Source organism: Stomoxys calcitrans, chromosome 4 (genome assembly GCF_963082655.1).
Source record: "Stomoxys calcitrans chromosome 4, idStoCalc2.1, whole genome shotgun sequence".
Taxonomy (NCBI): Eukaryota; Metazoa; Arthropoda; class Insecta; order Diptera; family Muscidae; genus Stomoxys; species Stomoxys calcitrans.
The window spans coordinates 117,758,600-117,779,796 of NC_081555.1; the positions used below are offsets into that span (position 1 = coordinate 117,758,600).

Genomic DNA, 21,197 nt, shown 5'->3' on the forward strand with positions numbered 1-21,197 from the left:
ACACATCATTCGTCCTCTATTCAATCCTCCCGGGAAAACGAATTCTAAATGTCCTAATACCAATCGGCATTGGTCCCAGATAGTCGAAGATCCTCCTTCAACATGCCGAGCTCCCGCGACCTTGGCGGCGCAATTCCGAATATAGGCCTCAATGGGCTTGCATATCCTCCATCCCTGCAGACAGGCGATGCCCAGTGACTCCGACGCCAGCCAGTCTCGAACTCCCTCCTACGAGACCCTTTTATCCACGGCCGTCCGTATGGCATGCCAGTACCATAGGTCAGTACTGGTCTCACCCCGGCACGGGATAGCCGTCAGCACCACACAGGCCGGTCATTGAGGTGCGATCTGTGTGGTGTTCATTTTTATCACGAAAAGCTTAGCTGCGAGCTACCGGGCGCATCCACAGGTTGCGTATAATAGAATGCTCCATATGGAGTAGCTGCAACGGCAGTCCCGGACAATCGGCGGTAACGAGCAGAGAGTCTCAGTGAGAGGTCGGGCGACACCGGCTCTTGCACAAATACTGAGTGCCTATTATGCTCGAAATGACAAGGCGAGTTATTGGCGCCCTGTTCCCACGGCGATCGGTCTTTTGAACCGGAACAAGCTTGCTCATCTAGAGGAAAATGTGGTTACAACAACAATAACACTACACCGTCCTCGAGCCCAAGCCCTTGAGTGGCGACATTCTCTCCACATAAATCCTGACCGGAACGATCTTGCTCATCTACAGGAACTAGACGAGTATCGCCACCTCCACATGAATATGTGGCTACAACAACAACAACAATAACAACTGGTCTCACAATTACCGTATATATCCAATAAATCGTCTTGGGGATTACCCCTCACTTCCTACCGAACAACCTTCTGCAGCAGTAAAAAGTGCACAGTGCCTTACGGCTCCTTTCTTCCGTATGGCTCTTCCAGGATAGCTTCGAATTGAGGACTATGCCTCCTTTCGCCTCGTTCGAGCTGCAGGGTGATTCCGTCCAAGGAAAGAACTTTGAACTCCGGTATCTTTTATCTGCGAGTGAAGAGCACCAGCTCCGTCTTCCTTGGGTTGGTCCATTACCCATTTCTGGTAGCCCATTGCGACAATTTCTTCATTGACCCTTCCATTAACTCGCTAATCGACAAAAATCTGCCTTAATGCGCTTCTACTTGTCCTTCTTTTCTTTTAATTAAGCCCACTGTGCGTTTGTGAACGTCGTCATACCAAAATGCATGCGTTTCTTCTATATTAGTTTTCATATGTGTGTATGAGGTTGGCTTTTTTCGCAGGCCCTCTGCAAAGTAAACTGAACGCTGTGTGCGAAAATTCGATTTTCGCTTGGCTTTGGATCCATGCTGGTGGTGCTGCCGCCCCGTTGTTTGGCGACGTTAGTCGTCGTCGTTGTTGTCGGTCGTCATTGCTGTCTGTCTGCCGGGCTGTTTGCATGGTGGATATCTTTTCTTTGTGTGGTGCAGTCAGCCAGCTAGCTAGCAAGCCAGTTGGCTGTGTTGGCTGCAACAACACTTCATTCTCGTCTGACTCTTTGGAACGTTTAGTTGTGCGGTTTCTCCAGTGGTAGTAGAGCTAAGAGATAGCCTGACTGCTGCCAGCTGCCTACCTACTAACTGCCTAACCGTTTGCCTGCCTGCAAGCAACAAATAGACTGACTGACTGATTGGTTTTTGCTCCAATTAATTTGCGCGGAAGACTTGTTTTACTTCGCCAACAACAAATCGCCCTCAACGAACATACGAACATAAAACATTCAAAGAACTAACAGAGAGCGACCAACAACAACATCAAGACATTGTGGCAAAAGTTGTTTGAGTGCTTCAAACTGTTGTTGTATATACCTAGCTGCCTACAACAACAACAACTACTTCTACAACTACTCATAAATAATTATCGCGTTTTGTGTTTTGTTGTGTTAGACTTTTATAATTAAAATTTGAAAAGTAGCAAAACAACGAAAAAAAAGAAACAATTTAACTTAGAAGTAAGTGCCTCGACGGACCTCCCTTCTTTCATTCCCTTATGTTTGGGTTACAATCTGATTTTTCCGACTTTTTTTTTGTTTTTGTTTTGTTTTGAAATGGAACATTTAAATAATTGCGTTTTTTCGGTTATTTTTAGATTGCACATTTTAAACGGTCGTGTCGTGTAAACAAAACGAAAACAACCAACCAACCGAACCTGAAAGCATACAATCACCGTTGCCGCTACCGCCACCGCCATCACCATCGCAGTCACCAACAAAGAAAGAAGGAGGAAGCATTTTGTCCCAAAATCAAACAAAGAGTAAGTTAAGTGTCTGTTAATGAGTAAAATAAGCAAAGAATTATGATGCATCCTATAAATTGGCAAAAAAAAAAAAGTGGAAGCAAAAAAAAAGAGAAATGAACCATAAGGGAAGCTGTTTTAAAAAAAATGTTGTTGATCACCTATTTGCCTTTCTCTAAAACACCAAATGTCGCATTTAACTATGAATTGTTATGTTTGATAGTTTAAGCATTTAGCATAGCCATAAGTGAAAAATTCAACATATCGTCCCCATGTTGAGAAAGCATGAGACGAAAAATGTCGTTTTATTTGGTCTTCATAGAAAATTTCGTAAACAATTCAAAAAATTAAATTTGACTGAGAGAATTTTTAAAATAGATTTTCATAAAAATATTTTATCAATGTTTAAAAAATTAAAGAAATTTGCATTTATAATTCTCTCGTTGCATGATTTTAATAGACAATTTCATAAAAATCTAATATTGTGGAAAATTTGGGCAATTTTTTTTTATACCCTCCGCCATAGGATGGGTGTATACTAATTTCGTCATTCTGTTTGTAACACCTCGAAATATGCGTCTGAGGCCCCATAAAGTATATATATTCTTGATCGTAATGTCATTTTAGGTCGATCTAGCCATGTCCATCCGTCTGTCCGTCCATACGTCTGTCTGTCGAAAGCATGCTAACTTTCGAAGGAGTAAAGGTAGGCGTTTGAAATTTTGCACAAATACTTTTTTTTAGTGTAGGTCGGTTGGGATTGCAAATGGGCCAAATCGGTCCATGTTTTGATATAGCTGCCATATAAACCGATCTTGGGTCTTGACTTCTTGAGACTATAGAGGGCGCAACTCTCGTCCGATTTAACTGAAATTTTGTATGTGGTGTTTTTTCCAACAACTGTGCTTAGTATGGTTCAAATCGGTCCATGTTTTGATATAGCTGCCATTTAAACCGATCTTGGGTCTTGACTTCTTGAGCCTATAGACGGCGCAATTCTCATCCGATTTGGCTGAAATTTTGCATAAGGTGTTTTGTTATGACTTCCAATAACTGTGCTTAGTATGGCGTGAATCATAACATAACCTGATATAGCTGTCATATAAACCGATCTGGGATCTTGATTTCGCGAGACTCTTGAGGGCGCAATTCTCGTTTGATTTGACTGAAATTTTGCACGTGGAGTTTTGGTATCACTTTCAACAACTGCGTTAAGTATGGTTCGAATCGATCCATGTTTTGATATAGCTGCCATATAAACCTATCTTGGGTCTTGACTTCTTGAGCCTCTAGAGGGCGCAATTCTCGTCCGATTTGGCTGAAATTTTGCACGTAGTGTTTTGGTATCACTTCCAACAACTGTGTTAAGTACGATTCAAATTGGTTTATAATATGGTATAGCTGTCATATAAACCGATCTTGGGTCTTGACTTCTTGAGCCTATAGAGGGCGCAATTCTCATCCGATTTGGCTGAAATTTCGCATGAGGTCTTTTATTATGACTTCCAATAACTGTGCTATGTATGGCGTAAATCAGAACATAACCTGATATAGCTGCCATATAAATTGATCTGGGATCTTTACTTCTTCAGCCTCTAGAGGGCGCAATTCTCATCCGATTTGGAAGAAATTTTGTACAACGGCTTCTCTCATGAACTTTTACATACGTGTCTATATGGTCTGAATCGATCAATAGCTTGATACAGCTCCCATATAAACCAATCTCCCGAGTTTGCTTCTTGAGCCCCTACAAGGGGCTATTCTTATCGGCATGAACTGAAATATTACACAATGACTTCTACAATGTTCAGCATTCATTTATAGTCCGAATCGGACTAAAACTTGTTTTTGTTTAAATTTTTCGAAAATTACGATTTTTGTTAATAAAAGCTACGTCCGTTTTTCTGTCCATATATTCTTGTGATCAAGTTACAGTACGCATTTATTGTCCGATTGTCATGAAATTTTGCACAAGGCTGTTTTTGGGCCCAAAGACGAAAAAAATCGGTTCAGATTTAGATATTGCTCCCATATATGTCTTTCATTCGATATTGACTTTTAAGGCTGTAGAAGCCACAATTTTGGTTCAATCTTTACAAAATTTGGCAAGAAGTGCTTTATTTGACATCTTCATGTGTGTGCAAAAATTCATAAAAATCGGTTCAGATTTAGATATACCTCCCATATATATCTTTCATTTGATTTGGATTTTTAAGGCTGTAGTAGACACAAAATTTAGCGTGAGTTTTTTTATTTCAAGTCTTTATACGTCGTCCGATTTTGACGTTTTATTTGACATTCCAATACGTGCGCAAAATTGCATTAAAATTGGTCCTGGTTTATATATAGCTCCAATGTATATATTTCATCCGATATGGACTTTTAAGGCAGTACAAACCAAAATTTTGGTCACATCTCTACAATCTAGGGCGTGAGATGTTCTTTTTCATGTCCCAGTATATGTCATCAAAATTGGAACAGGTTTCGATATAACTCCCATATAATAATTTATCCGATGTGGTTTTTTAAGGATGTGGAAATCCAAATTTGTTGTTCTATCGTAGGAAAATCGTGCAAGGTTACCTTAATTTTGGTCCGATTTGGCTGAAATTTTGCACATAGTGTTCTATTATGACTCCCAAAAATTATAACCTGATATAGTTCCCACATAAACCGATCTCCCAACTTCTTGAGCCCCTGGAAGCCTCAATTTTCATCCGATTTAGATGAAATTTTGCACATAGTACTCTGTTATGACACCCAAAAACTGAGCCAAGTACGGCCTATAACCTGATATAGTTCCCACATAAATCGATCTCCCGATTTGACTTAGTGTTCGGTTATGGCTTTAAACAACTGTGCCGAGTACGGTCAAGTCGGTCCATAACCTGATATAGCTCCCATATAAACCGATCTCCCATTTTGACTTCTTCAGCCGCTGGAAACCTCAATTTTCATCCGATGTAGGTGAAATTTTGCACATAGTATTCTGTTATGGCTCCCAACAACGGAGCTAAGTACGGTCCGAGTCGGCCTATAACCTGATATAGCTCCCATATAAACCGAACTCCCGTTTTGACTTCCTGAGCCCCTGGAAGTCGCAATTTTTGTCCGATTTGGCTGAAATTTTGCACATAGTGTTCTATTTTGACTTTCAGCAACTGTGCCAAGTACGGTTTAAATCTGTGTATAACCTGATATAGCTCCCATATAAACCGATCTCCCGATTAGAGATCCCCTAGAAGCCGCAATTTTCATTCGATTTTGCTGAAATTTTGTACATGATGTTCTATTATGACTCCAAAAAATTGGTCCAATTCGGTCTATAATTAGATATAGCTCCCATATTTTAGCAGAATCGATGGTGCTGTTTTTTTAGTGGGCGCCATAAAGATGTCATTTCATTTGAGTACAATATCGTTCCAGTCCTCCTACATGATAATTTGGTTTTGTTTTTTTATTGATCCAATTAATGATATCAAACTCTACTAACTCCACCCCTATTTAGACCGATCTGCCGATTTAAGGTCCTAGGTGCATTAAAGCCACATTTATTATCCAATTTCACCCAAATCTTACTCGACATTCGTACCGAGTATGGTCAAGACCTATATCCCGATTTAGACCTATATCTCTATCTCCCGATTTAAAGTCTTCGATCCATAAAAAGTTTATTTATTATTCGAATAAATACACACTATCGAACCACACAGATTGGAGCTCAAAGTTTCAGCTTGTGTGGTGTTCATAGTTATCCCGTGCCAGGCTTAGATTACTGTTTTAGGGTTGCTTCAACCGTGCAAACAAAAATTCGTTTCAATCAGCCTAAAGCATTCCAGAGATCTGGCGTTTTTAAAAATTAGGGTTAAGCGAAGGTTTAATGCATTTGGGGCAATTTCCCCGCGAGATTAGTTGGGAAGATCACACAGATCCCTACATAGATGAAGCATGTGCTCATTGCTACTCAAACGTCTCTGCTCGTCTCATCCTACCTAACATATCTTTCACAGTAATCATTAAAGATGAATTGCCATATACGCTACCATCGCGTTGTTCCCTGTTAAAAATCTCGTGGCTCAGTAAACTTTTCTTTTTTTACATTCTTGTTAACTATTAGCAAAACGTGATAAGTGAAGGACCATTAAGCAAAAAAAGACAACGATTTTCTCTCGTTTTTACTATTCGAAACAAATGCAAAAATTGAAACATCTACTCGGTTTTGCTTCCCACTGTATATCCAACCTTACCATCACTTAACACACATAAGTACAAAATTTAACTGTGGTCTAAATTTTAGTAATAACACGCCATGAGGTAAATTAAGAACAAGTAAAAGCGTGTTAAATTCGGCCCGGCCGAATCTTATACACCCTCCACCATGGATCGCATTTGTCGAGTTCTCTTCCCGATATCTCTTTTAAGGCATACAAAGGATAAAAGAAAAGATTTGCTATTGACGACATATTAAGTTTTGGTCCGATTCGGACCATAATTAAGGTGAATGTTAGAGACCATAGTAGAAGTCATAGTGTAAAATGTCAGCCTATTCAAATAAAAATTTCGCCCTTTGGGGGCTCAAGAAGTAAAAAAGGGTGATCAGTTTATATGGCCGCTTCAGACCATATTTAACGCGTGTGTTGAAGGTCAAGGTGTTGTACAAAATTTCGGATAATAATTGCGCCCTCTAGAGGCTCAAGAAGTCAAGATCCCAAAAAGGTTTATATGGCAGCTATATCAGATTATGGACCGATTTGAACCACAGTTGTTGGAAGTCATAACAAAATACGCCATGCAAAATTTCAACCAAATAAGATAAGAATTGCGCTCTGTAGTCAAGATTCAAGATCGGTTTATATGGCAGCTATATCAAGGTATGGATAAATTTAAACCATACTTAACACAGTTGTTGGAAGTCATAACGAAACACGTCGTGCCAAATTTCAGCCAAATCCGATAAGAATTGCGCCGTCTAGAGGCTCAAGAAGTCAAGATCCAAGATCGGTTTATATGGCAGCTATATCAGGTTATAGACCGATTTGAACCATACTGAGCACAGTCGTTGGAAGTCGTAACAAAACACGTCACGCAAAATTTCTGCCAATTCGGATAACAATTGCGCCCCCTAGAGGCTCAAGAAGTCAGCTAAATCGGATAAAAATGCGCCCTCTAGTGGCTCAAGACCCAAGATCGGTTTTTATGGCAGCTATATCAGGTTATGAACCGTTTTCAACCATACTTAGCGCAGTTATTGGAAGTCATTGCAAAATATTTCACGCAAAATTTCAGCCAAATCGGACAAGAATTTCGCCCTCTAGTGGCTCAAGAAGTCAAGACCCAAGATCGGTTTTTATGGCAGCTATATCGAAACATGGACCGATATGGCCCATTTATAATCCCTACCGATCTACACTAATAAGAAGTATTTGTGCAAAATTTCAAACGGCTAGCTTTACGCCATGTCCGCCCGTCCTTACGACAGACAGACGGACGGACGGACATGGCTAGATGGAATTAAAATGTCATGACGATCAAGAATATATATACCTTATGGGGTCTTAGACAAATATTTCGAGGTGTTACAAACAGAATGACGTAATTAGTATATCCCCATCCTGTGGTGGAGGGTATGAAAAAGGAATGTTAACTCTTTGCCTTTATTTATTATTTTTGGACCTTACTGTAACAAATTCCATTTGTATTGAATTTAAAATGGTAAATATGCTTTATACAGTTCACTGTGGATCCTTTTTAGAATGACAGTAATACAATAAAATGCATAATTAACTCCCCTATAATCATCCGTTTATTGCAAGTAGTTAAATTCATTTATCACCAATATTTACTCATGGAATAACATGACTTTGACATACGACTACATACTCGTGCAATGTCTGTCATTATTTACATCATCGAATGGGTTGGTTGTGACTGCATTCGTATAATTGTGCCAAAATTAATAATCATTTTCAAGAGAAATGCTGCACTCCCTTCCTTGTAATGGTGTTAGGAGGGTATCATTAAATTGTGATTCATGTCCATAGAACATGGCCTTATTCATTACTAGAGTTGGTTTTAGTTTCCAAAAAGGGTGCCAGGTGATACGTTACCAGATAAAAATAATATTCTGGCCGTAACACATTTGGCTTGGAGATAAGAAATCCTTTGTTTGTAGCCGAAATTTATCACTTGATGAGTTTGTCACTTCAAGTGATAATTTTTTTTTTACGAAATGAGTGCATATACTAGAACAAAGAATTTTGATATGAGAAAGATGAAGGTTTTCTTTTTTATCTAAAAGAAAACAAATGCACATTAGTATAAACCTAAAATGGTGCAGCATGAATCAATTTTTTATGGCTATCAAGATAAGATGGAAACTTATCGAGTCAATCCGTTTGTAACACCTCGAAATTTCAATCTGCGACCTTATAGAGTAAATATGTTTTTTCCTTTTTCAAGTTGTTTGCCTGTTAGGGCGAAGATCATTTAATTTTAAAATTTTTGTTTGTTTCTCTAGCGAGACGAGATCAATGATCTTTGTAAATAGAAAAGGAAAGCCAGCGATCGCAACACACACCTATCACTATGGGACGTGATTCGTAATTTGGTGAGAATTACTCATCGGACACATTGGGTGTGAAGGCTTCAAGTGCCGTACTTTGTACTTTTACCGGATTTATTGCGAAAACGCCTCCTTGATATGAATACCGCATTAACCACTCTCGACAACCCTGTCTGTTAGCTGTACTTTTCTCAATGAATGTGTTTTTGTGTAATGGCAGATTTTTTGTCTACTCTGTTACACTACTCCCATGGCATACACATGATTCTGTGCATCTGTTAGAGATTGTATTGATGGCTTCGAACGCAAGACAACGGCAAAGGCTCTCGCTGTTGCTCTGTGTTTGAATTCCTGCCGGGCTCTGCCGAATTTTTTCATTTTTCAAGTTTTTTGCCTGTTAGGGCGAAGATCATTTAATTTTACAATTTTAGTTTGTTTCTCTTTCGTGACGAGCTCAATGACCGATTGTGATTATCTTGATATTCGAAATCGATCTAGCCTTGTCCATCCGTCTGTTTGTATTTCGAAATCCACATATCTTTCAATCGAATGTAGTTATCCTCTAGAAATTTGGATACTTAGGTCTTCAAATTCTAGAAATTTGGATGAAATCATTTTACTAATTGGGGTTTACAAATGCATTATAATGAATAATGTTCTCCTCCTTGAGAAACTGCACCACAGGACCTTGGCCATACTGCAACCTATAGCCCTTTTAGCATAGCCATCGTAGAAAGCATCTATACTACTAAAGATCGCTTATAAAACTGGGTTGACTGATCCGCTTACATGTTCTCCACAATCCATTTGTGGTTAGGATATAGATATGTTAACGGGAACTCGGAGATCGTTGCTCTACTTGCTTGCCCTTAACGATAGAAAAGGGGAAACGGAAGACGAAAAAATATTGGTAGAGATTAACCATAGTAGGTGCACATCAGTAGTACGAAAAAAGAAGGGAGAGCGAATCCAACGCGCAAGAAAAAAACTAAGAGAACCAGGCGGACCCGATGGGAACTTTCATAGGTGCGAGGGATGAGTGGGCAAAGTGCGTGGAGACAATCCTGTCATGGAATGAGGTGATGCCTCAAAATCTTCGCGTAATGAAATAAAAAGTGCCTAGCCGTCTCTATCTCATCCTCGTCATTAGACATTCTGCAGAAGTCCGCCTGGCCCTGTGTTTAGACTACTTTGTAATGACCAGTTAGTATTCATAACAGCAGTCCGAGATCGTTCTTTTTTATCCTGATAATAAATGAATTCTTGTTCCATGAAATACTTGACTACAGCACTTGCACCCACTGCATCAGTCCACACTCAATTTTGGTGATTATCATAAAAAACATCCACCCTCCCAAAAGCAAGCACAGGGGAGCTTTGATTGAACCAGTAGCACAATCGGCTTTCATCAGCAATTCATTTTTAGCTAGCTCGATGGCCATTTTGTTCCCCGACAAGTTTTGGTGACCTGATGTCGGAGACCTGAAAGCGCCGCCTGATTACTTCGGGTAGACTCGACAAGTCCCCAGTGTCTTCAGGACATTTTTGCGCCAGTGCTTCACCTAATTAATCGACGTATATAGAATGTCTGGGAGAAGGCGGTGTACCCCTAGCCCAGATATCCCTTTCCGGAAAACCATGTTCGAGCCACAAACATGAAGGGACTCTCCTTCTACCGAAACCGTCGTGCTTCATATATTCCCAGTGGGAAAACAAGTAAGGCCTGCTTAAATCAGGGCTGATAACAGCGCTTCAGATAGAGGGACCGTATGGCTTCTTAAATGAGGCTGGGAAGGCACCTACTAAAACTTTGACAAGACGCTCAAAATATATGGCAAACATGTGAGTGGCTATTGAAATTTTAAGTTATTCTGCCTTGGGCCTGGGGGTGTACATTAAGATCCTAAATCGCCAGATCGGTTTCTACTGCATCTATGTACAACTAAATATGACCCGATCTTGACCATATACGGGTCGGATGTCCGGAGTCATAATACAACTTACTGTTTAAAATTTCACTCAAATCGGATAATAAATGCGCCGTTTATGTGCTTGAGCCCGAAATCAACTGATCGATCTATATCTAAGCTATATCTAAAAATGGTCTCATCTGGACCATATTTGGCTTGGATTGCGGGCGTCAGAAAGAAGCTCGGTGTTTCCAATTTCAGTAAAATCAAATAATAAATGCGCCTTTTATGGCCTTTAGACCTAGACTGAAGATCTTTAGACCTAGGCTGAAGATCTGTCTATATGACAGCTTTATCTTAATATATCCCGACCTGGACCATATTTGGGTCGGGTAATAAATGCGCCTGTTACGGTTTTAAGACCCTAAATCGGCATATCGGTCTATATGGCAGCTTTATGTAAATATGGTCCGATATACATCTTATTCGGGTCGAATGTCGAGGCGCATAGTGCAACTCACTACTTAAAATTTTATCAAAATCAGATAATAAATGCGCCTTTTATGGTTTTTAGACCCTAAGGTCTAAATGGCAGCTTTATCTTAAAATAGCCCGATCTGGATCATATTAGAAACAGATGTCTGGAGTCTTGATACAACTCACTGTTCAAAATTTCAGCAATGTCGGGTAATAAATGTAGGCCTAAGACCCAAAATCAGCAGATCGGTTTATATGGCAGTAATATATATGACCCGATATAGACCCTATTTGGGTCGGATGTCTTTGGGCCTAATAAAGTTTACTGTTCCGAATTTCAGCGAAATCAGGTAATAAATTCGCCTCTTACGTTCTTAAGACACTAAATCGGCATATCAGTCTATATGGCAGCTATATGTAAATATGGTCCGATATACACCATTTCCACGACGGATATCGGAGCCCTTAGTACAACTATTTTTTTTTAAATTTCACCCTTATTAAGGCACAAAAGCCGAATTTTTGTCCGATTTCGCTAAATCAGTCAATACGGCTTTTATGGGCTTAATAAGGGACTTAAGCCCATAAAAGCTGAATTTTCTGTCCGATTTCGAAAAATCAGTCAGTTTGGCAGATATCTTTCAATATGGCAGATATATCTAAATCTGTTCAGATTTGGCCCATTCAAGAACTTAGCCTGCATATAGAAGAAATACGTGTCTGTGCAAAATTTCAACTCAATATCGCAATTCTTAAAGACTGTAGCGTGGTTAGAACTGACGGACGGACGGGCAGACACACGGTTATCGTTAATTCGTCTTAGAATTTTGCGACGGATAGTTTTGCGAGTGGATATTTCGATGTGTTGCAAACGGATTGACAAAATTAATTTACCCCCACTTTTACCTCTTATGGAACTCCCTGTTTCACTCTACGGTGTTTCGACTTCTTATCCCTGAATTCCACAAATGACTGGCGACCAGACAGATAATTTGTGACCCAGCGTTTCAGAACTGACTGGAGGGATGTGTTGGCGATGTGCTAAAATAGTTTGGCATGGCTGACCGAGTTCCTTCGATAGGTTCAGTGCAACAAGGACCGTCCTATCACATGGCCTGGGCTGATTGAAGCCACGGCAAATGTGTGCAGTGGTGTCATGCAAATCAGTTGTTGTGCTATGCAGTCTTCGAAATCCATGCTGATGCTCTGCGAATTCTCCCACGAGGCTCGGCTGGAGTAGTCCCTTAAACATCTTGGCTACTGGGAGAGAACGGAGGCCGATCTGCACGACTTCCCCAAACTCGGGTTTTCTCCAGGCTTCAGTAGCGGAATCACTCTGCCCATCTTCCAGACATAGGCTGGGCACTATTTGTTGTACACCATTTGTTGGACCCCATTTGTTGGACCCCATTTGTTGCACACCATTTGTCGAAATTTTATGAAAATCGAATAATTTGAGAATTTATATAAAAAAGCCAAAGTTTTGATATCTCCTCTCATTTTGAAAGAGAGTACAAATACCTCTTTGTATAAATTATCTTTGCATTGACTAATACAAGAGTTACAGTAAGTATGCTTTTTGAGCGGGCATAGGGGACAAGAATAGGTGAGTTTGATACTTGGGGAGTAGGTGAGTTGGATATTTGTGGAGTAGGTGAGTTTGATATTTGGGGAGTAGGTAGGTTTGATATTTGGGTAGTAGGTGAGTTCGATATTTGGTGAGTAGGTGAGTTTGATATTTGGAGAGAAAATTCTTAGAGGGAGAAACTAATTTTTTCATGTTGGTTTCACATTCCCCACGATTGAAAGCAAAATAGTAAGAATACGTTTGAATTGACATGAAAGCTACTGAAAACTCTCATAATTATCATGGTTGTAAGTGAATGTTAGTTATTGTAGTTTACTTGAATAACTTTTTCATTTTATATTTTCCATTCGTTATTTTTATCATTCATGTTCTAACTAATTAACCTTTGTCTTTTCTCTCTCTCTCTTTTTTAGCTTTTTCAAATACCAGACCTCAATACAAAAATGGTTAAAACATTTCAAGCTTATTTACCGTCCACAAATCGGACCTATTCATGTGTTCATTGCCGAGCTCATTTGGCCTCACACGATGAGCTAATCTCAAAATCATTTCAGGGTAGTCAAGGACCAGCATATCTCTTTAACTCTGTGGTCAATGTGGGCTGTGGCCAAACAGAGGAGAGAGTACTGCTCACCGGTCTACATGCTGTAGCCGATATATTTTGTGAGTGTTGTAAAACTCCATTGGGTTGGAAATATGAACATGCCTACGAATCGAGTCAGAAATATAAAGAGGGTAAATATATCATCGAATTGGCACATATGATCAAAGAAAATGGTTGGGATTGAAGAACCCAAGAGGATGAACGAAAAAGGACCTATGAGAATGACAAAGAGAAAGAAAGTCAACGCAGACAGCAATGTAAAATGTAAAGGCAATAAAAGAGAAGGAATTAATTGCTAACAACAAGTGATAGACAGCGTTGCGCTGCGCTGCGCTGAAGAGAGGGGATACATGAAAGAGGAGGAAGGAAATATGAAATATAACGATGGGGAGTTTAGTTTATAAAAGAAAAAAAAAAGAAACCCAAAACAACAGCAACCAACAAAAGAAACTACAAGAACATCAAAAATTACTATAACAACAACAACAACAACAACAAGAAGAACAAGAACCTTAAGCAACTACTACTACTACTACCATATAGTAAAGCGCCAGCAGAAGAAAATCAACTTTAAGATATTTTGAATAAGATTAATAACCAACAATAACAACAACAACAACAACATCAACCAGCAACAAACATTCATTCATTTACCATCTATGTGCAATTATATGCAGAGGCAGCTTTTTAGCGAACTGATCAGTGCGAGCAGTGGCATTATTGTTATGTTTTTTTCTTCTGAGTAGCAGATGCTGTTTGAACCTATGGCAAGAAAACTACAATCGTGTGTGCTGTCTGTCTGCCTGTCTTGTAGTACTTTTTTTTCTTTTGTTTTTTTTTTAAGTATACCCAGATCAAAAATGTTTGATTTTAAGTGTGTTTCTTTCACTTTATATAGATGCATATATTTACAACATTATATATGTAGTAATTATACTATTTTCAATTGATTTGAAAATTCAAACGAAATCGATAAGATAAATGCCTAAAACACAACCCCAAAATGATAGATAATTTTGAAATTAATTATGATGAAGTAAAACTCAAGAATAACAAAATTTTTTTTTAAATGTATCCTATTTAAGATTAAATTAAAAGAAAAAAAAAACGAAAACACATGTGTCTGTCATAGCCAAAAAAAAAAAATCAACAAAATACCACAAACACATCGACCATTAACCCACCTATTTAAGAAAAGGAAAACTAAACACACCTACATAAACATGCATACACAGCAAAATCATGAAACTTCTAACTTTTCCTCATAATTATGCGCAAGCGCAAATGCTATGGTTTCCTTTTACCACCTTTTGTTTTATATCAACTGCCTCCTCTATAACTCTGAAACTCCCCAAGGCAAAATCATAAGGTTATGAAAAAAGCTCTCGCACCAAAATAATCCCTCATTAATCCTCATTTGGATCTACCAAGCAGCAACACCCACCAGAAACCCTTCACCTTCTCAAATGCTGACAACAAAAACAAAACACCAAACCCAAGAAAGCTAAAAGCATAAACGGAAAATAAGAGCATTTTTGAAGCTAAACAACGAATATGCTTTTTTAAAGCTTCTCTCTCAAAAAAAACATGGCTTTATTCATCTCTTTGCCGACAACAGTAAATTGCAAAAATTTTATAAAAATGTTTATTAAACATTTGACTTACAACATCTATGCCTTGTGAAGAATGTAATACTCGTATTTTCAATCCCCACAAAGCCGCCAACCCGCAAAAAAGGATTTTCCTTAAAGTCTTTGCAAGAGGACTTTTTGTAGACCCAATCCTTTTGACTCCTACTATTTTTCCTATACACTGTAATAGATCTTCATTTTATATACATATATACACATAATTTTAGAAATCCTAGACAAAATAATTGATCAATTTTTTTTTTAAGTTTTTGACTAACCCTATTTTTCTTTTTATCTTCCAATTGATTTGATTGTGAGTTTTGTTAAATAGCAGAAAACCACTATTGTAACTGATTTTATTTAAAAAAAGAATAAGAAAAACGAAATATTCATAGTTATAACAAAATGTTCCTTATTAAGCTATGTAATAACTTTTATTGTAAAATTTCGTAAATTTTTAATGAACCTGTGATTTTTTTTTGTACGAGAATATAATTATACAGAAATGTAAAAAATTATGTATGTCAATCTTTTTTACCATTGATTTTTTTTTTAATCGAAGAATGTAATGGCTTCATTTTGATATAAACCTTAACTACTCATTGCTTGAATGAGCCACATTCCCGCTGTGGTAAAATTGAGCCTAGCTTACTGACCCAAACATGGACTTTTTACAACAGTTTTCTTTTGGAATCATAATAGGAATGGATACAAAATTTCACTTAAATCTGTTGACCATAACATTGGGGTAAATACAACGTGCTCCACTTTATGGAAATGGCTTAAGATATTTTCACAACAACATCAATCCGAACTTTAACATGATGAGTCTTATAGGAAATCATTCTTTCAAAAAAGTTTAGGTTGGGTTAGCTCGAGTTAGAAAAGAGGTAAAAAAGTGCAAATTTAAAAAAAGTTTAGGTTGGGCTAGCTCGAGTTAGAAAAGAGGTAAAAAATTGCAAATTTTGCCCATGAAAAGTCCACTAAGGAACAGGGGCAAACTTCTCACATATCAATGAGTGCAGTCCGATTCAAGTTTAAGCTCAATGATAAGGGGCCTCCCTTTCATAGCCGAGTCCGAACGGCGAGCCGCAGTGCGACACCTCTTGGAGAGAAGTTTTACATGGCATAGTACCTCACAAATGTCGCCAGCATTAGGAGGGGAAAACCACAGGTGAAAAAAAATATTTGTTTGATGGTCTCGCCAGGATTCGAACCCAGGCGTTTAGCGTCATAGGCGGACATGCTAACCTCTGCGCTACGGTGGTATTCTAAAGAAATTTGTATTGACGAAAAGTAGACGAACGTTTAAAACCTGTAGGGAAAGGCAAAAGCCGGGCAGAGCCAACTATATATTGGGTTCCCAAAAAAGTAATTGCGGATTTTTCATATAGTCGGCGTTGACAAATTTTTTCACAGCTTGTGACTCTGTAATTGCATTCTTTCTTCTGTCAGTTATCAGCTGTTACTCTTAGCTTGCTTTAAATTTTGCACTCGTATTTGGACTTTAAATAAAATAACTCATGCTTAATTTTGTAGAAATCGGGCCAAAATTGTACCTGGCACAGCATTTAAAGGCCATGTCGGATGAAAGTTATATATGGGAGCTTTATCTAAATCTGAACCGATTTTTATGAAATTCTGCACACATATGAAGACGTCAAATAAAGCACCCCACGCCAAATTTTGTAAAGATCGGACCAAAATTGTGGCTGCTACAGCCCTAAAACTCCATATCGGATAAATGATATATATGGCTGCTATATCTGAATTTGCACCGATTTTTATAAAATTTTGCAGTCGTACTGAAACTTAAAAACAAAACACTTCGTGCTAAATTTTGCAAAGATCGGACAAAACTTGTGGCTTCTACAGCCTTCTTGGACCATATCGGATGAAAGATATATATGGGAACTATATCTAAATCTGAACCGATTTTGACGAAATTTTGCTCATATATGGGGACGCTTAATAAAGCACCCCATGCCCCATATTTGTAAAGATCGGAGCAAAATTATGGCTGCTAAGCCATCAAATTCCATATCGGAAAAAAGATATATATGGGAGCTATATCTAAATCTAAACCGATTTCGACAAAATATTGCACACATATGGGGACGCTGAATAAAACACCCCATTCCAAATTTTGTAAAGATCGGACCAAAATTGTGGCTTCTACAGACTTAAAAGGCCATATCGGATGAAAGTTATATATGAGAGCTATATCTAAATCTGAACCGATTTTATTCAAAATCAATAGCGTTCGTCCTTGGGCCAAAAAAAAGGACTTTTGCATAATTTCATAACAATCGGGCAATAAATGCGACCTGTAACTTGATCCCAAGAATAGATGGACAGACATACGGACATAGCTAAATCGAATCAGGAAGTGATTCTAAGCCGATCGTCATACTTATTGGTCTAGCTCTTCTCCTTCTAAGCGTTGCAAACAAATGCACAAAGTATTATAGCTTTGTGCCTTGTACCACAGTGGCGGTGTAGGGTATAAAAATTGGCTCGTCGAAAGTCGGCAAATTTTTATATCCAAAAAAATCAAGCAAACAATCCTCACATGTTTTGCCGGTTGTTCGTACCGGATTGACCCGATGGATTCCTTCATCGGCAAGGGCTGTCGCCTCAGTGTTGTACACTACATTGCTACAACAACAACTACATGTTTTGCGCTAAATTTATTTGGTCTTGTAATCCAATGGTTTTTATATTAAAACAAGTAAAAGCGTGCTAAGTTCGGTCGGGTCGAATCTTATAAACCCTCCAACATGGATGGCATTTGCCAAGTTCTTTAAATGACTTTTTTCAAATAAAAAAGCAACAGTCATAGAAAAACACTATCGCCAAAATTTCAGGCAAATCGAGTAATAAATGCGCCATCCGGAGGCTCAAAAGTCAAACTGGGAGATCGGTTTATATGGCATCTATATGAAGTTATACACCGATTTAGACACAACAATTGTTGGAAGTCATACCAAAACGACATATGCAAAATTCCAGCCATATTGGATAGGTTAGGTTGAAAAGAGGGTGCAGATGGCAGGGTCCATGCCACTATGGTCATACACCTAAACCAGTAATCGGCTTGTTGTGCCCTCTAAAAACTTTAAAGTAATCTCTAAAAAGAAAATTTTAAGTTGGGAACTCCGTGCTGCTTAAAAAAATCCTTAATTGTTTTCAATACCATGTCTGGTATTGGTATTGTTGGTTCATGTCTGGTATTGTGTCTCCACCTAAGTGCCGGTGTCTGTTAGACGCGAAAGCCGGGCAATGACAAAGGAAATGCTCCAACGTCTCATCATCTTCCCCGCATTCCCTAAACATACATCATATTGGATAAGACTTGCGCCCTCTAGAAGTTCAAGAAGTCTAATCGAGAGATCGATTTATATGACGGCTATATCAGGATATGGACTGATTTAGACCATACTTGGCACAGTTGTTGGAAGTCATAACGAAACACTTCATGCAAAATTTCGGCCAAATCGAATAAGAATTGCGCCCTCTAGAAGCTCAAGAAGTCAAGAGCCAAGATCGGTTTATATGGCAGCTATGTCAGATTACGAGCCGATTTAGACCATACTTAGCACAGTCGTTGAAAGTCATAACGAAACATGTCATGCAAAATTTCAGCCAACCCGGATAGGAATTACGCCCTCTAGAGGCTCAAGAAGTCTAATCGGGAGATCGGTTTACATGGCGGCTATATCAGGTTATGGACTGATTTAGGCTATACTCAGCACAGTTATTGGGTCATACCAAAACACCCATTGCAAAATTTCAATCAAATCGGATAAAAATTGCGCCCTCCAGAGGCTCAAGAAGTCAAGACCCAAGGACTGTTTATATGGCAGCTATATCAGACCACCTTAGTGCAGTGATTAGCATGTCCGCCTATTGCTCTGAACGCCTGGGTTCGAATCTTGGCGAGAACATCGGAAAAAATTGTTCAGCTGTGGTTATCCCCTCCTAATGCTAGCGACATTTGTAAGGTACTGTACCATTTGGTCGTTGCTGTAGCCTCATTGGATGTGGAGGTAGCGATCCTCGTCAAACTCTTAAAGATAGTCAGCTCGTTCCGGTCCATAGAACCGATCGCTGCGGAACGTAATGGTCTTTGGTTACTTAAAGGCACCGAAAAACCTCGACTTTTCGTATCGAGCATCATAGATACTCAGCATTTATGCAAGAGCCGGTGCTACATGGCATTTTCCTGAGACTCCACTCGATACCGTTGATTGTCCGCGACTGCAGTTGAAGCCACTCCGTATACGAAGCATCCCTCTATCCGCAACTAGTGGGCGAGTCCGGTAGCTCTCAGCTGAGCTTCTCGTGATAACTACATATGACCACCACACAGATCGGAGCTCAAAGTTCCAACCTGTGTTGTGTTCATAGTTATCCCTTGTTATGCTTGTCTTTCAACATCTGTCCGTTAAGATGTTCACATTCGTCGATCTTGCACTAATACAAAACCCAAAAACCCTTCTCCAATGGTGGTCAAGCAAACAAATTGATCAAAGTTAGCATAAAACGACAACGAGCTGTGACCTAGAGGTTCCGAAGAAGTCAAATTCAAAAATCAGGTTGTTTTGTATGGCGCTCAACGAGGCCGTCCACTTTTTAAAGTCAAGCTATGTTAGGTAAAATGCGAAGCCACTATTGTTGTTGTTGTTGTAGCAGTGTGTTGTACACTGAGGCGGCATTCCTTGCCGATGAAGGAATTAATCAGGACAATCTGGTACGCACAACCGGCTCCATGGGATTGAAGCCATTATTTTCAACTTTTAAAGTAATGCCAGGTTAGATTAAATACGAAGCCACTAAAGAAATGGAGGTCGTCTCCTAAATCGAAGATCAAGAGACGAGGATAGTGGGTATGGAGTACATGAGTATTCAGATACATCTGACACTCACTTATACCAATGTCTACAATGTGTGCGTACTTGTCGATATTTTCCCATGCACATATCGATTAAAATATGGAGGTTTTTATCGTTTCTTACATCGGAACCATTCCGTCTTGTTGGATTGGATTAAAGAGAAATCGCTTCCGCAGGGTGTATTACCTGCATATGGTGAATACTCATTTTAGAGAAAAAGAAGACCGAGAAAAACATAAAGCAAAAAAAAAACGAGAGCAACGAACAAGAAAAGAAAAAATTCACTGGCGAGAGTATGGTCCAATCATCCAATTCAGGCCTCTACGGAAGTCCAGAATCAAAAGAGAATTAAGTGACTGGAGGGAATCCAGGGCCGGGAAAAAAGGTGTTTGCCAGTGTGAAGTCAAAGACCTGATGTTGCAATGACCAGTCTGGATTTTTAACAGCAGTCCGAAGTCGTGCTTCCTCAGCCCATGAGCGAAGTCCTTCTCCGTGAGATACACGGCGCTATACCACAACCCATTCGCACAGTCATCGTAAAAGGCATTCACCCTACCAAGAAGCGCAATGGAGACGTGATTGATTCCGTAGAATGATCTGAAATCAGTAATCTATTTCTGACCAGCTCATCGTCCGCTTCGTTCCCCGCCACACCTTAATGGGCAGGGGTCACATCAGAGCCTAACAGCTTTTCTCATGGTTCGAAGATGCTCTTTGCATCTTCTAATCACTTTTGACCTCACATGGCCCGACGCCAAAGTCTTCAGCGCCGCGTGACTTTCCACGTGTATCGTGACAGTCTGATCGCGCCGCAGCTTGCCCATCGACATTGTCCCCAGTGACTTCAGCGCTCCAAAAACCTCCATCTGAAATACCCTGCACCCGTTCAGAAGCCTATAAGATTCCCTGATTCCAAGACTGCTGCTCCGTTTATACCCTCCTAATGCTGGTGACATTTGTGAGGCACTATGCCATGTAAAAACTTCCCCCCAAGGAGGTATCGCACTGCGGCACGCCGTTCGAACTCGGCTTTAAAAAGGAGTCCCCTTATCATTGAGTATAAACTTGAATCGGACAGCACTCTTTTATATGCGAGAAGCTTTCCCCTGTTCATGGGTATATTTGCATTTTCTGCTCATCCCCATCCAATTTAGACCCATCAGTGTATACAGAGGATCCCGTTAAGGGCGGGTCCTCCTAGCGCCGAAGACTCCTTTCGGGCAAACAATATCCAATTCTTCCAGGATTTCCT

At 39.4% G+C, this 21,197-nt stretch overlaps 1 protein-coding gene across 1 annotated transcript; it reads left to right on the top strand.

Moving 5' to 3' along the window:
* Positions 1-2,131: 2,131 nt before the first annotated feature.
* On the top strand, positions 2,132-14,415 carry LOC106091623 (protein yippee-like). The gene is made up of 2 exons (XM_059367910.1): positions 2,132-2,296; positions 13,229-14,415. Exon 2 carries the CDS (start codon positions 13,259-13,261, stop codon positions 13,601-13,603), a length of 345 nt encoding a protein of 114 aa, XP_059223893.1. The 5' UTR covers positions 2,132-2,296; positions 13,229-13,258; the 3' UTR covers positions 13,604-14,415.
* The last annotated feature ends 6,782 nt before the right edge of the window (positions 14,416-21,197 follow it).